Consider the following 12,286-nt stretch of genomic DNA (forward strand, 5'->3'; position numbering starts at 1 on the left):
ATTGAGAAATACAGTAGAAAGACTATATTTACAGTCAATTATAATGGGCACTGCCAACATATCCAATAACAAAAATAAAACAAAAACTTTGTTCATGTTTCTTTCATGCTTTTTTCACAGAGATTTTTAAATATGATTTTGTTTTTTTAAAAAATACAATAAGGAAATAATTACATTCTTAATATGAGAACATTATCTTACAACATACAGCCTGGGCCAATTAATTTGAAAGTGACATAAATGAAAATTGATACTAAAGTATTCTCCATCTGAAAAAATCAAATTGCCACAATCATCTCTCTCATTAAAGAAAAAAAACCTTTGATCCCCCTAAATTATGATCTGTTTTTTTAAAAAAGCATCACCCATAACAAAAAACAATATAAAAAAGCACCTGGTACAGTAATAGGAGTTTGCTGAGGAAGCACAAGTGTAACATTGTCTCAAAAGACATGGAAATGCAATGGTTTAAAATACAAGAATTTTCTTTTTGAAAAAAAAAAGTCATACTGCTCTATTGCTGACTTTGCCTGGTGATTCTGAATGCTAAAAACATTGAAAATACAAGCTCTGTTGCTTTTTTATAAAAAAAATTGTACAGCAATAGTACTATTCAACAAAACGGAGTGTATTTCACAGCACTGAGTGTGGTCGGCAGCGAGGTTATTTCTAGGAGTTTGTTACTTTCTTCCTTACAAAACCTTGGCCATTGGATCGAATAGACGTGGCACAAAACGCGAATTGCAACGCGTCCTCGAGGGAAAGCCGAGAGATTCGCTTACGGCATATTCGGGGCTGGGGGTGGCTTTTGGGGGCCCGTGTGGGTGCAGGGAGGGAGCCCCGCGGCCGCAGCATCGCCCAGGGTGCACCAGGCACCCTCTGCCGTGACAGGAATTTGCACTCGGGTGTGGATTAAAAAGAAGCCCTGTCCTCCTGTCCTCTCCACACATCTCCTCCTGGGATAAGGGGTGGAAGCTACAATGCCAGTGTTGGGTAAATGAGACTGCTTCAAAATAATTTGGCTTTCGACGGCTCTGCAGTACTTGATGTGGGACCACTTGTTCATGGCAACAGTTACATCATTGCAAATGTTGACTAGAAGCCTGATTTGCATCATAAATATGTACAGATATAAATTAAATATTTATTGAAATATACAAATAAATAACTTAATTTGAAATAAAAAGCCTAAATGAACTTACTTTTGCTTCAAATTTGCTTCTGTTATTATTTATGGGATTCTTGATACTGTTTAGTCCATAGTCATACAGCATAGAGTGTGCCCTCCACTTAGGCGGAGTTAATAAGTAAGCAGATGACCTAAAATAAAATAAAAATCCTGTTTTCAATGAAAACTATGCTGACACTTGCTTCCTTGCTGCATTTGCGTTCCCATGGCGTACTGCATGAAGCAGACTCCCAGGAAGCAAAGAGCCTTTTGTAATTTTGCACCCCATTTCTGCTCTGCTAAGGTCCATGGGATCCCTGGCACTAATTTCACTTGGAAACAGGATAAAGCCCTTACAGGTGACCCATTGTGGACCTGCTTTTCAAAGGCCCTCAGCAGTCACCATGGCCTGATTTTGGGGAGCTGCTAAGTGCCATGTCTGATAGCTCTGCAGCATGGTCCCAGGCCTGCTCATACTACCAGCTCCTGCAGGACGTCCTGTGGCATCCATCCGAGCTTGGAATACCAGCGTATGCTTCAACAGTTATATACGTTCCTTACTGGATGTAACAGGCACACTGTAGGCCTGGATGATAACAGGTTTTAATCCTTGATAACTTCCATTTTGCCATCTTCTGTGATTTTTAAGTGTGTCTTGACTAATTATCAAGATTCGAGCCCTAACGTCTTGTGATTATGTCAGACTACGAGTAGTATTTTAAATTTTTTAATTAAAGTCATTTTCTAGTCCTTACAGTTGAGGAGAAAAAAATCTTAAGAATGTGATTGAAGGTTCTCTGAAGGCTTAAAAAAAAAACCACAGAGGATAGATTAAAAGAACCCAACTCATTATTTGGTCTCTCTCCTGATTTTTAAGCTAATCTTGAGATTTTTGAAGGACTTTTTAGTTGGCAATTTACTGCATGTAGCCTCAGGAATGATATGGATAGAGACAAAGAAAAACAGATTTATGTAATTTTACGGGCTAAAATGCAAGGCACGGTTTCCTAGTAAACAGAAATGAAGTCCTGTCTGAGAAATTCCCCAACTGTTTGTAAAATTGTTTATAAAAAGAGGCTGGAAATTATCATCCTTTCAGTCTGTCTTCCTCAAAAAATAATAGCTGAGGTCAGAAAAGGCTAAGGAAACCAAGTACAGCAGTGTTCTATAACTCAAGTTCAACAATACTGTATTATAAAAAAAAAATGAAACAAGACTGCATAAGCTATTCTGAGTTGCCATTATCTGTTGAGGATTATTATTATTTTTTGAAAAATGAAGTAATATCTAAAAATACCTGCTTGGCTTTTCGAAATACAGGAACAAATCATTCTTAGATGACATGACCTTTGAAAATGACTGGTGCTTCAAAATAGCGATAAAAAGAATGTATTAAAATGCATTTGTGGAAGTATGGCAGCTTTTTATGTCACAATGACAAAAGCATCTGTCGGAAAAGTATCAAAAAAATGCTTCACAGCTGAGTTGTGTCACTCCGGGGTCTCTAATCACCACAGAGGACAGTGGCACTGAAGAGTCCTGACTTCCCAGTTCAAGCAAGTCATGCCATTTCTGTGAATACATTTCTTCATTTTTTTTCTTTTGCCCTGTGAACAGCTAACAGCAAAGTGACTGCAAATGAGCAGGTCTTCTCTCAGCGACCGTTCTGGCAGAACCCTGAAAGTCAGTATTACCTGTAAAAGTACATCTTGTTTATTTGAATGATTTCACATTGGTCTTAAATAACGCACCAGTCTTCAGTGCTGTTCAGGCCATGTGAGGCAATATAATTAACATTGCTGGTCTACGTTGTTTCCGCAAAGTAGACTTTCAATTACAACAGTATGCTCCTTTTTACTTACTAACATTGTTTTGGCTTTTGGTTTTCATTTTCTGTACAAATGAAGTTGGAAATAAAAGAGTTACAGGTAATAAAAAGGGGCACACATAGATACACAGCAATACAGTACAGGGAATACAGGCAAATGAGGGCCAAGCTACCATTAACTTAACAGAATTATAAAAACCTCTTGTGTTGTATCACTTGATACCACTTTTTACAGATGAGTCTTTTGCAGCCTGTGTCTTGGTCCATAATAGGTAAGGCCTTTATGGAAAGTGAGTGGTTTTGCTATACTTAGGTTCCATTTTTCATCTCCCATTCCTGGAAGGGGGAAAAAAAAAGATAGGGAAAATGTTAGAGAAATCAGGGTATTTATTTCACTGATGGCATCAGCTCTGCTAAGGTCAGTAAGTTTTTCCACGGACTTTACTGGATCCAGCTTTCTGCCCACAAGTTAGTTAAACATGCTAACAAGTATGTCCTGATACAGTGTGTGCACAGCATCCACGCCCCTGGAGCTACATACGGCAGCTTCTTCCTAGTGCACTGCAAATAAGCCATGTTTGTTTGCTGCAGAAGGTACTTAGGCAGAAAATGTGCACCCTGCTGTTGGTCTAAAGCGCTCACTTGGAGCCAAATAAGAGAGAGGTGGATTTGGACTGTAGGAGTTAGTTACAAGAAAGAAACACTCAGTATTTCTCGTAAAGACAGCATGATTGTTACGCTCTTCAATTTTTTTTATTCTAAAAATCACAGCGGACGCCCGTTTCTATGGCTAAAAAGTGAGACTTACTGAGGTAGAGAGGCTTACAGGGCAGGGCAAGAACTGGCACTGAAGAAAAGCAGGTTAAGTAACGGCACGTTTTTTTTTCCCATATACAATCTGAGTTGAGCTGTTGCTGGGTAAGTTAAAGAAGTCACTTTGCTTTTCCAGGCCTCAGTTTCCCCACCTGGTAGATGAGGACAGGAGCAGCAGATATGAAAAGGGACAGGTGCAGCCTAGGATACCCATGCTGTACGTGCTCACCGAGTTATGCCCTTACGACACGGAGGAAACACTGATCATACGAAGCACTCAGCCTCTAGCCTGATGTAATCTCTGCAGAGCAATTGCAGAGCTGCTCTTTGGCCAGGAACTGGGGGGGGGGGGGGGGAGGGGGGGTCCTCCAAATTCCTCTCCCACCCATCGCTGTGCAGAGATGCTCTGCAGGCAGCCTGCGTCTTGGCTCCTGATCCGAATTCCTGAATTTAGCACTCATTCCACAATATTTAAGAGCTCTAGCTGAAAACTGTTAGTTAAACAAGCAACTATCTGTTTCTGCTGCCGAAAGCCATAATGGCATTAGTTTGGCTAAACAGCTGCATGACCATGACTGTTTTTCAACCATGGTAAAGGTCACAGTTGGTGGCTTTAGGGCTAGAGGAAAAAATTCTGGCTTTAAAGCATGTAGATAATGGTTTAATTTTTTTCAATCTAATTTTTTAATTTAAATGGTATTTAAAGTTTAATGAAAAATTAAAAGTAAGACTATACTGCAGTTTTAATATTCAGTTTTACATCTCAAATTACGGCAAACCTAAATTTTAAACACTATATGGGTGATTATTGGATAGATTACTTTAAAAAGAGTATTAAATCTATATTGCCCATATAGAAGCTGCCACAGCTCTAAAGGAAGTCTTTGGCTAACCAACCGGGAACATAGTTTCTGAAAGTGTTAAGTAAGCCTTGAAAGCAGTAGCTTTTTTCCCAGGTGCAGGAGAAACGTTTTCTTTGTTTCCATTTCTCCAGCTAGTTCAAGCCGGTGAAGGAATGTTTAAGTCAACACTGACAATGTGACTGGGAGCTGGAAAACTGGAAGAGCTTGTTTTCTTCTCCAGACCCTGAGCATAAGCAAAACGGGAGCTGCTGACGTTCACCAGCCTTCCAGTTTTGAAAGAAATAATCAGTGCAGGAAAGGCACTGATCAGTCCATAACAATTTGCTTTTAGGAATTGATTTTTAGATATGAAGCACGTTTAAATAATTGTTTTTCTTCTATAGCAAGAGTATTTAAAGTACTTCACTTAACTAGCAATCCCAATGCAAAATGTTGTTTTGCATATTTTAATAAAGATTCACAGAATGGCTGAGGTTGGAAGGGACCTCCTGAGATCATCTAGTCCAACCTCCCTGCTCAGGCAGGCTCCTCTAGAGCGCATTGCACAGGATCAAGTCCAGGCAGGTTTTGAAGATCTCCAGGGAAGGAGACTCCACAGCCTCTCTGGGCAACCTGTGCCAGTGCTCTGTCACCCTCACAGGAAAGAAGTTCAGATGGAACTGCCTGCGTTTCAGTTTGTGCCCGTTGCCTCTTGTCCTGTTCCAAATTCCAGCCAATGAACAAAATCACAATTAAAAGTTATTTCTGGCTACTTAAAAACTTGCAATATTACTTTCTAAAACAAATTAAAAATATTTAAGTTAAAAACAGAAAAGTTAAAAATCCAAATAAATGTATGTGAAATACTCTCACCCCCCTCCCCCCAAACTGCTGATAACTTGGATTTAAGACCAAATCTGGCCTCTTTTTTTTTTTTTTTTAATTGTTATCAAACCCTGAGAATTTATTTAAAAAGGTGCAGCTGGCTGGTAAGATTCAAAGCAGCGTTTAATCCATGTTACTCTGCTCCAGCTGTGTTCCCACGTCTCTCTGTGGTTCCCTCTCACGCTGATGCACGAGCAGCGCAAGCTTTCTGGTGCAGCAGCACTTTCAGACTCTGCCTTTCGCGCGAGCTGCCCCGGTCGGGCTCGTTGCCATTCTCCTGGAGGCAGACCCTGCACATCGCTAACTAACGCGGCTGCTCACTATATACGTTTTAAAGCAGCCGCTGCCCTAGCAGCACTTTGCAGGGTCATACAGCTCTTTGGAGATTTGCCAGGTGCTGAAGACACAAGCGTGAGCGTGGACATGAACTCAGCCTCCGTCCCACACACTGCGCTTTCACGCACACAGCGCCAAGCTCTGCTCTCGGGATACTCACGTGTGACTCCCTTTGCTCATCGCATCCAGGAGGCCTGGGCTCACTCAGAACTGCATCAGGTGAAAAAAAAAAATGAGCGCCAAACCCCACCCTCGCCGACATACGTTAGCTCCCGCGGGGCAAGCGGGGCGCGCTGCGGATGCCTACCTGATGGCAGGCCTTGGCCGCAGCACAGCGCGAATGGGCTCAGTACAGCTTGGGTTGCACTAGCTAATTCTGCATAATTTCACTGTTAACATTTAGTGCGTGAAGTTTTAGGGAAAAGCTGTTAAGGCTGAACTGGATACTTTTGAGTTATTTTTTTCCCATGATGAGAACTGTGCCTAGTAGCTCCGTATCCTTCCTGCTTAGCCTCATCTGATGTCCAAGATTCCTCTATGAAAGAGCCCGACCAACCTGTTGTGCCCTCCAAAGCACAAGCAGCAAAGTCAAGCAACGCAGCAGCCTTTTTCCCGTATGGTATATGCTGAGCACAGAAACGAGCTACAGCTGTAAGGTATTCTTTACACCAAAAATTTCCAGGTTTCCCTTTAAGCCCTGTGAAGATTAAACGGCTGGCTTTAACATGCCTGTCTGGTGTGTAGCAAGCCTGAACCCAAGCCACGCTCCCTTTTGCAAGGGCTGCGCTCCAGCCGCTAGACCGCGTTCCCTTGGTAATGCTGCGCTAACACGCAAAGCTAAGACAAAGTGTGTAGTTAGAGGTGATAGCTTTTATGCGACAGATTATGAGACAACTGGAATCCATAGATAAGTTTTAGAGTACAAAAAAAACCTTCTTCAGGTCTGAAGCAGAAGCAGCAAGCGTCAAAGTTAAACAGAGCTGAAACCAATTATTCCAAGTTTAGTTAGTCTTGAGTTGAGTGAAAATGACTCAGGCCAACGGAAGAGGAAAGGCCACTGACGCCCATGGAAGAGCAGGAGGGCTGGGTGGCTGCAGAAGGCTGTAAGGGTCCCACGGACGATACGGCAAGGGAAGCCGCTCCTGGCCTGGGGAACGCAGCGAGGTTAGCTGGGGCGGGGGGATAGCCAGGAAGAGATGAGGACGTGCCATAAAAGCAAATCATTTCTTGACCTGATGTTTTTTTAGTATCTAGAAGATTTAGGCACTATCACGCTTGATCACTTAAATGTATATAATCAATGAAAACAATGTAGCTGCTCTTAATAAAAGTTACTTTAAAAAGATCCCTACCTTACAGAAAATGACATTCTTTTGAACAAAACAATGCAGTGCATTATGGAAGGCAGATGTCTGTGACTATTATTGTTTATAATTACAATTAGTAGTGAAAAATTAAAGCAACAAAAGCTTGGGCCAGTGCTGTTCCCGTTGCCCTTGCTTACATGCCACCTACATGCTAGTCAGGAATATTTTTACGTTGCTAGCCGATTTAGCCTTCAAGAACTGTCATGCAAATCTCATTTAATGGAAAGCACAGCCATTAAAGAAACTGTAAAGTTCTACAGGAACACAAACTTCAGCCTGGTACTTGTCAGACTAAATCATATTAATTCAATTCATTCAATTTCTACTTTAAATGTGGGTAGATATTGCACAATAAATTGTGCAATTGAGGGTAGATACTTGCACAATAAATTTTCAATTACTGTAGCTTGGAACTATTCTGTTCTTGCATCAGCTGATTAGATACAATATTATCTTGTTTCAGAAAACTTACAATAACAATGCTCTTAATCACTTATCAGCTACAAAAATTAGTGTACCTTTCTGAATTTTAAATGGATTGACTACAGCACAGACCACTTACCTTGCAAATGAAATCTATAAAGGAACAGAGAGAAAAACAGGGGGAGAGAGAGAGAAATAATACAGTCAAATCTGTCTCCCAAAGTAATTTCTGCAAATGGTTCCCAAAATTCACTCCTGACTGGAGAGTGAACATGCAGCATTTATATAGTTATGTAAATAATTTAGACATGGCACCGTCTCTTCTTGAAGCTAAATTTTACCCACAAAAATTAAGGAGCAGCATATTCTCTCTCTCTCTCTCTCTCCCCCTCCACAAACAAAAAGATTTTTAAAAAAGGACACAAAAAGGAAACTAGGTGTAAGGCTTCTCACCTTTGCTTTTCGAAGTACATGGCCTCGACACGGAGAGTTATTTGACGAGGGAGGTCGCTTCAGAGCTGCTGCGCTGTTCACAGGTATTGAGCATTCAGTATCACTAGTGTCACAGCTGGAGATGGGCGAGTTTTCCAAAGTTCGGTGCTTGAAAATTGGAGACTAACAGAGAGTCCACAATGAGTTTCCTTCAGATAGTCACATAGGCAATATTGATCTAGACTTAGAAATATCAAGCTTTTTTTTTAAAGAATACGCTCAAATTAAAGATGGAAAAAATGAAAAAGAGGTTAAAACAAAAGAAAACAAAAGAAAACAAAACAAAGCATGGGTTCTGTGATGACAATTAATGCTCATTCTCCGTGACTAAACAACAGTGGGTCACATGGAGGGATCAACGCTTCGCTCATTGACTCTGCTATAATATCATAATACAAATAATAATTATATACATACTGCCTGTGATTCCCCTGTCTACCTAATTCCCGTTGCTGTAGAAAGTACCCCAGATGCAGGTGAAGAATGCAAATAACGCAGAAAGGAATTTAGTTCTGTTCTTATTTCTTGGGCTTAATAAACCCCCTGAAAACTCTCAATCCCCACTCATTTTCTCGGACACAGAGCGCTCCCAGCCCACGCTGTTAGGAGCTGAGTGTTTAACGGCTGCGTATACCTGTGGGCTTGATGTTCCTGATTTGGGCTCAATAGCCAAGCCCAGCGTGATGCCGCCCGCCAAGGCTTTCTTCAGGCTCTCCTTCACCTCTGTCAGCTCCAGCTCCAGGTTTACGCGCTCGGCCTCCTTCTGCTTACATTCCTCCTCCAACTTCTTCAACTTATCTTCGAGAATCACTTGAGTCTTCCTGCCTGTCACCCAGAACAGTGTTATTATTTCAACAAGAAGCTTAAACTAACACTTAGAAAGCCTATCTTCTGTTAAAAAAAAAAAAGGTACGAGGTCTCTAAAAATCACCGACCTCACAAAAAAAATTACATACTTTGCAAAAACTACTTATTTCAGGGAAAACGTTTAGCAGAAAAAAACAAACACTGTCTTTGAGGTGCCTTTCCTACTTCTCTCTCTAGTTTCAAACGAGTAGTTGCTCCGTTGTTTCTTCGTGTCACAGAAGTATAATTAGCCAGTCACAATGCAATTATTGCCACAATCTGCTTGCGAATGAGCGGCTTCAGTCCCTGCCGCTGTCATTGCTACGTAGCACAAATGCATCTAGTTAACCTCTGTGTGTGTGTACATATATATGTACACATATGTATATGTAAAAAATATACATATAGCCATTACAGAGTACAATTTAACATCAAAACCAAACCTATTGATTCATCTTCAGCCTGGAAGGTAAATCCATCTGGGTCAGTAAGTCTACCAAGTGCAGAAGTCAGCACAAAGAGCCCCCCCATACCAGCATTGACTTCAATGGCCGCTCGGAGATCCTTCCTCTCTTTTCGGAGCTGGGCCAACCTATTCCGGAGCGCTTCTTTCCTCTTTAACAACTCCTCCTCTTTGCTCTGTAGCCGCTTTGCGTCTGCCTCCACGCGGTTCTTGCCGTATTTGTACTGCTCGGCATCTGCACGTATTAGACTGCCGTTACCTCTTTGACCCGGTTGTTGCCGGCCCGCTCGCTTTCAAAGGAACTTACCAGAGTTTAAGACGGGAGAAAGAAAAATCACAGATACACAAATGCTGAACTTATTCTCAACTTAACTTGGGCTCAATCAGGCTTTTGCTCTGTGTGTGTGTGTGTATACGCGTGCGTGTGCGTGTGCACACGCGCGTGCACATGTGTAGGCATATTCGCACACATCCACGGCCTTCCTCAGCTGTTTCGGCAGCTCTTGGCCTCGGTGCCTTGGTTACACTACCAGTAAAACCCCAACCTATTCCCCGAAACACAAGGTCACATAAGCTATTTCGTGTTTTGAGAAACCGGTTTAATGTTTGTGTCCCACTGGCTCTTCCTCGAGTTTCGTGACTCCCGCTGGGTTCTGAAGCACGGCTACTAAGGATGCAAGAGAGAGTTTTTTTTCTCCGGATTTATATGGGGAAAAGATGAGAAATACCAGTTTCCTTACAGCACTTTGGTTTCAAAAGGGCCTTGGCATTCTCTGTAGTTCAGAGACTGGAAACCAGGCTCCTCTTTATCTCTGAACCCTTGATTTTTAATTGGAAGAGGTCAGAGGAAAAACTACCTGTTTGCCCTTTTTGCCTAGTTTCCGTTTCTACTTCAAGAGATGGCTGGAATACTTTAAGCATACATCTTTCTCACTCGATGTAAGGGAACACGATATGCTCACTTCTTTTTTGATACTTAAGATTTTTTTTTTTAATTTCCCACATAAATGCTTTCATGGCTCACGATTCATATCTGTGTTCCAATTTATACCACCGCCACTTCTCTATATGTGTTCCAGTCACAGACTCAAAGAAAATAGGTCATCTAACGGATCACTTTGGCCACATGTCTGAAGATGGAGTCAACTGTACGTAAATCATTTCTGACAAATAGTTGTCAAACCTGTTCTGGTCAGTCTTCAGTAAGAGAGACTCCTTTACCCACCACAACTATACCTATTCCAGTGCCAATCCACCTGTATAATCATAAAAATGTTTTTTTTTTGTCCTAATGTGCAACTCAAATCTCTCTTGTTCCCATTAAATCCATGACTTCTTAAAAATCTAATTTGGGCTCAAAAACCCGTTCATTCTTTCTCTAGCAGAAGTCTTTGCCATGTTTTAAGAGTACAATTACAACGCTTTTCCATCTTATCTTCTTTAAACAAAAGAATCCCTGTTAGGCTTGTTTTTAATTACCAACAGTTCTTTTGCTAGGACTGGAAATCAGGCAAGTCTCTCCCCAAATCCTCCTTGCTTAATATATAGGTCCTTAAGTGAACATTTATCTCAGAAAGGAAGTGCTCAAATTACCTACAGGCAATCTGCCTGTTAAGGAGAATCCTCTTTCTCTATTTGCCCCTCACCAGCTGCAATCTCATCTCTTTCAGGAAGCTTTTGAGCTATGTAGACTTCATTATTTTGTTTTGTCTTTTTATTTTTCATTAGGGATAAGAATAATTCCACTTATGAGCAACAAAGTCCTTCAAGTGTCTTTCCCGGCTTCTCATCCCTCTGTCGCAACAGGAATACAGCATTACTACTATTTGCCTCGAAAGGAAGAATGACTACTGGATTCTTTCCTGCCTTGCTCATGATTTTTTTTTTCCAGCCACATTTCATATTTATTGTCCTGAATATGACATCCTTTTACCCTAGGGAATATCTAGAGTCATAGTCACCAATTCACATGGGATCTCCTACCCCAAGTGCGGGTGGCACCTCCAGCCCAACCTCTCAGCCACAGAAGAGACAGAATGGTCTTTCCCTTGTTTGCTAGGAATAAAGCTATTTTGGGTATCCTCATGATTGCTTTCTCAAACGGCAGCTGCGAGGAGATATACTTACTGGATGCTGTGCGCTTCACACACGACACTGATTCAGATTTCTTCGGCTGGCTACTTAAAGTTCTCCCTTTTCCTGTGATCCCATTAGCAGCTGCAGGAGGCTTCTTGCCTTTAAACTGTTTGAAAACAAAGTACAAATAGGATGTGGCTATTACTGTACCACTGGCATTACAGTCACCCTTTCATCAAGGGCAAAGCTTGACAGCAGGACATAAAGCTGCCTGCTTAGAGGATCCTTTTAATAGACTTAATCAATTCAACTGGAGACAGCGCTTCCTCTAGAGATCTGTCACTGAGAACTGCCACCACTTTTCAGCGGGCTCCGAAAATGTTAACTACCAGGAACCTTTTCCTATTTGCTATATGACCTTTACATTACTGTGGTACATGGATGTTTGTTCAAAATAATACGATTATTACACATTTTTTAAATATTAAGCACTAATATACCAATTTTCTTTTACATAAACTTTTAGTTAATAGATATATTTTTTTCTTAAAAAAGGGCATACTCTCACATTGGACAGGCAAGCTCACAAGATTACCAAAACCAGTACATTTCGTACGCAGTTAGCACCAGTGTATGCACCACTGCTATGAACCGAACCCAGGGCAGAGAAACAGTGACCTGACTAATCCTAAGAGTTTCCATCTGCAATGGAAAGTTTCCATTAGCCAAGCAGGGGGCATACATGTG

The 12,286-nt window shown here is 41.3% G+C and overlaps 1 protein-coding gene across 5 annotated transcripts in view; it reads right to left on the reverse strand.

The window, feature by feature from the left end:
* Positions 1-586: 586 nt before the first annotated feature.
* The window catches only part of AFAP1 (actin filament associated protein 1), a 121,263-nt gene continuing 109,563 nt past the window's right edge, over positions 587-12,286 (reverse strand). For 4 of the 5 annotated variants that reach the window (XM_068943430.1, XM_068943431.1, XM_068943428.1 and 1 more), the window contains 5 exons: positions 11,591-11,705; positions 9,534-9,698; positions 8,789-8,979; positions 8,116-8,277; positions 587-3,332 (listed from right to left, as the gene is read on the reverse strand). In XM_068943430.1, coding sequence (XP_068799531.1) covers positions 3,306-3,332; positions 8,116-8,277; positions 8,789-8,979; positions 9,534-9,698; positions 11,591-11,705 — 660 coding nt within the window. In that variant the 3' untranslated portion in view covers positions 587-3,305. Of the gene's footprint in view, positions 3,333-6,032; positions 6,083-8,115; positions 8,278-8,788; positions 8,980-9,533; positions 9,699-11,590; positions 11,706-12,286 lie in introns of all 5 variants that reach the window. The other variant, XM_068943429.1, reaches the window with a different exon arrangement.

This window comes from Struthio camelus, chromosome 4 (genome assembly GCF_040807025.1).
Source record: "Struthio camelus isolate bStrCam1 chromosome 4, bStrCam1.hap1, whole genome shotgun sequence".
NCBI lineage: Eukaryota > Metazoa > Chordata > Aves > Struthioniformes > Struthionidae > Struthio > Struthio camelus.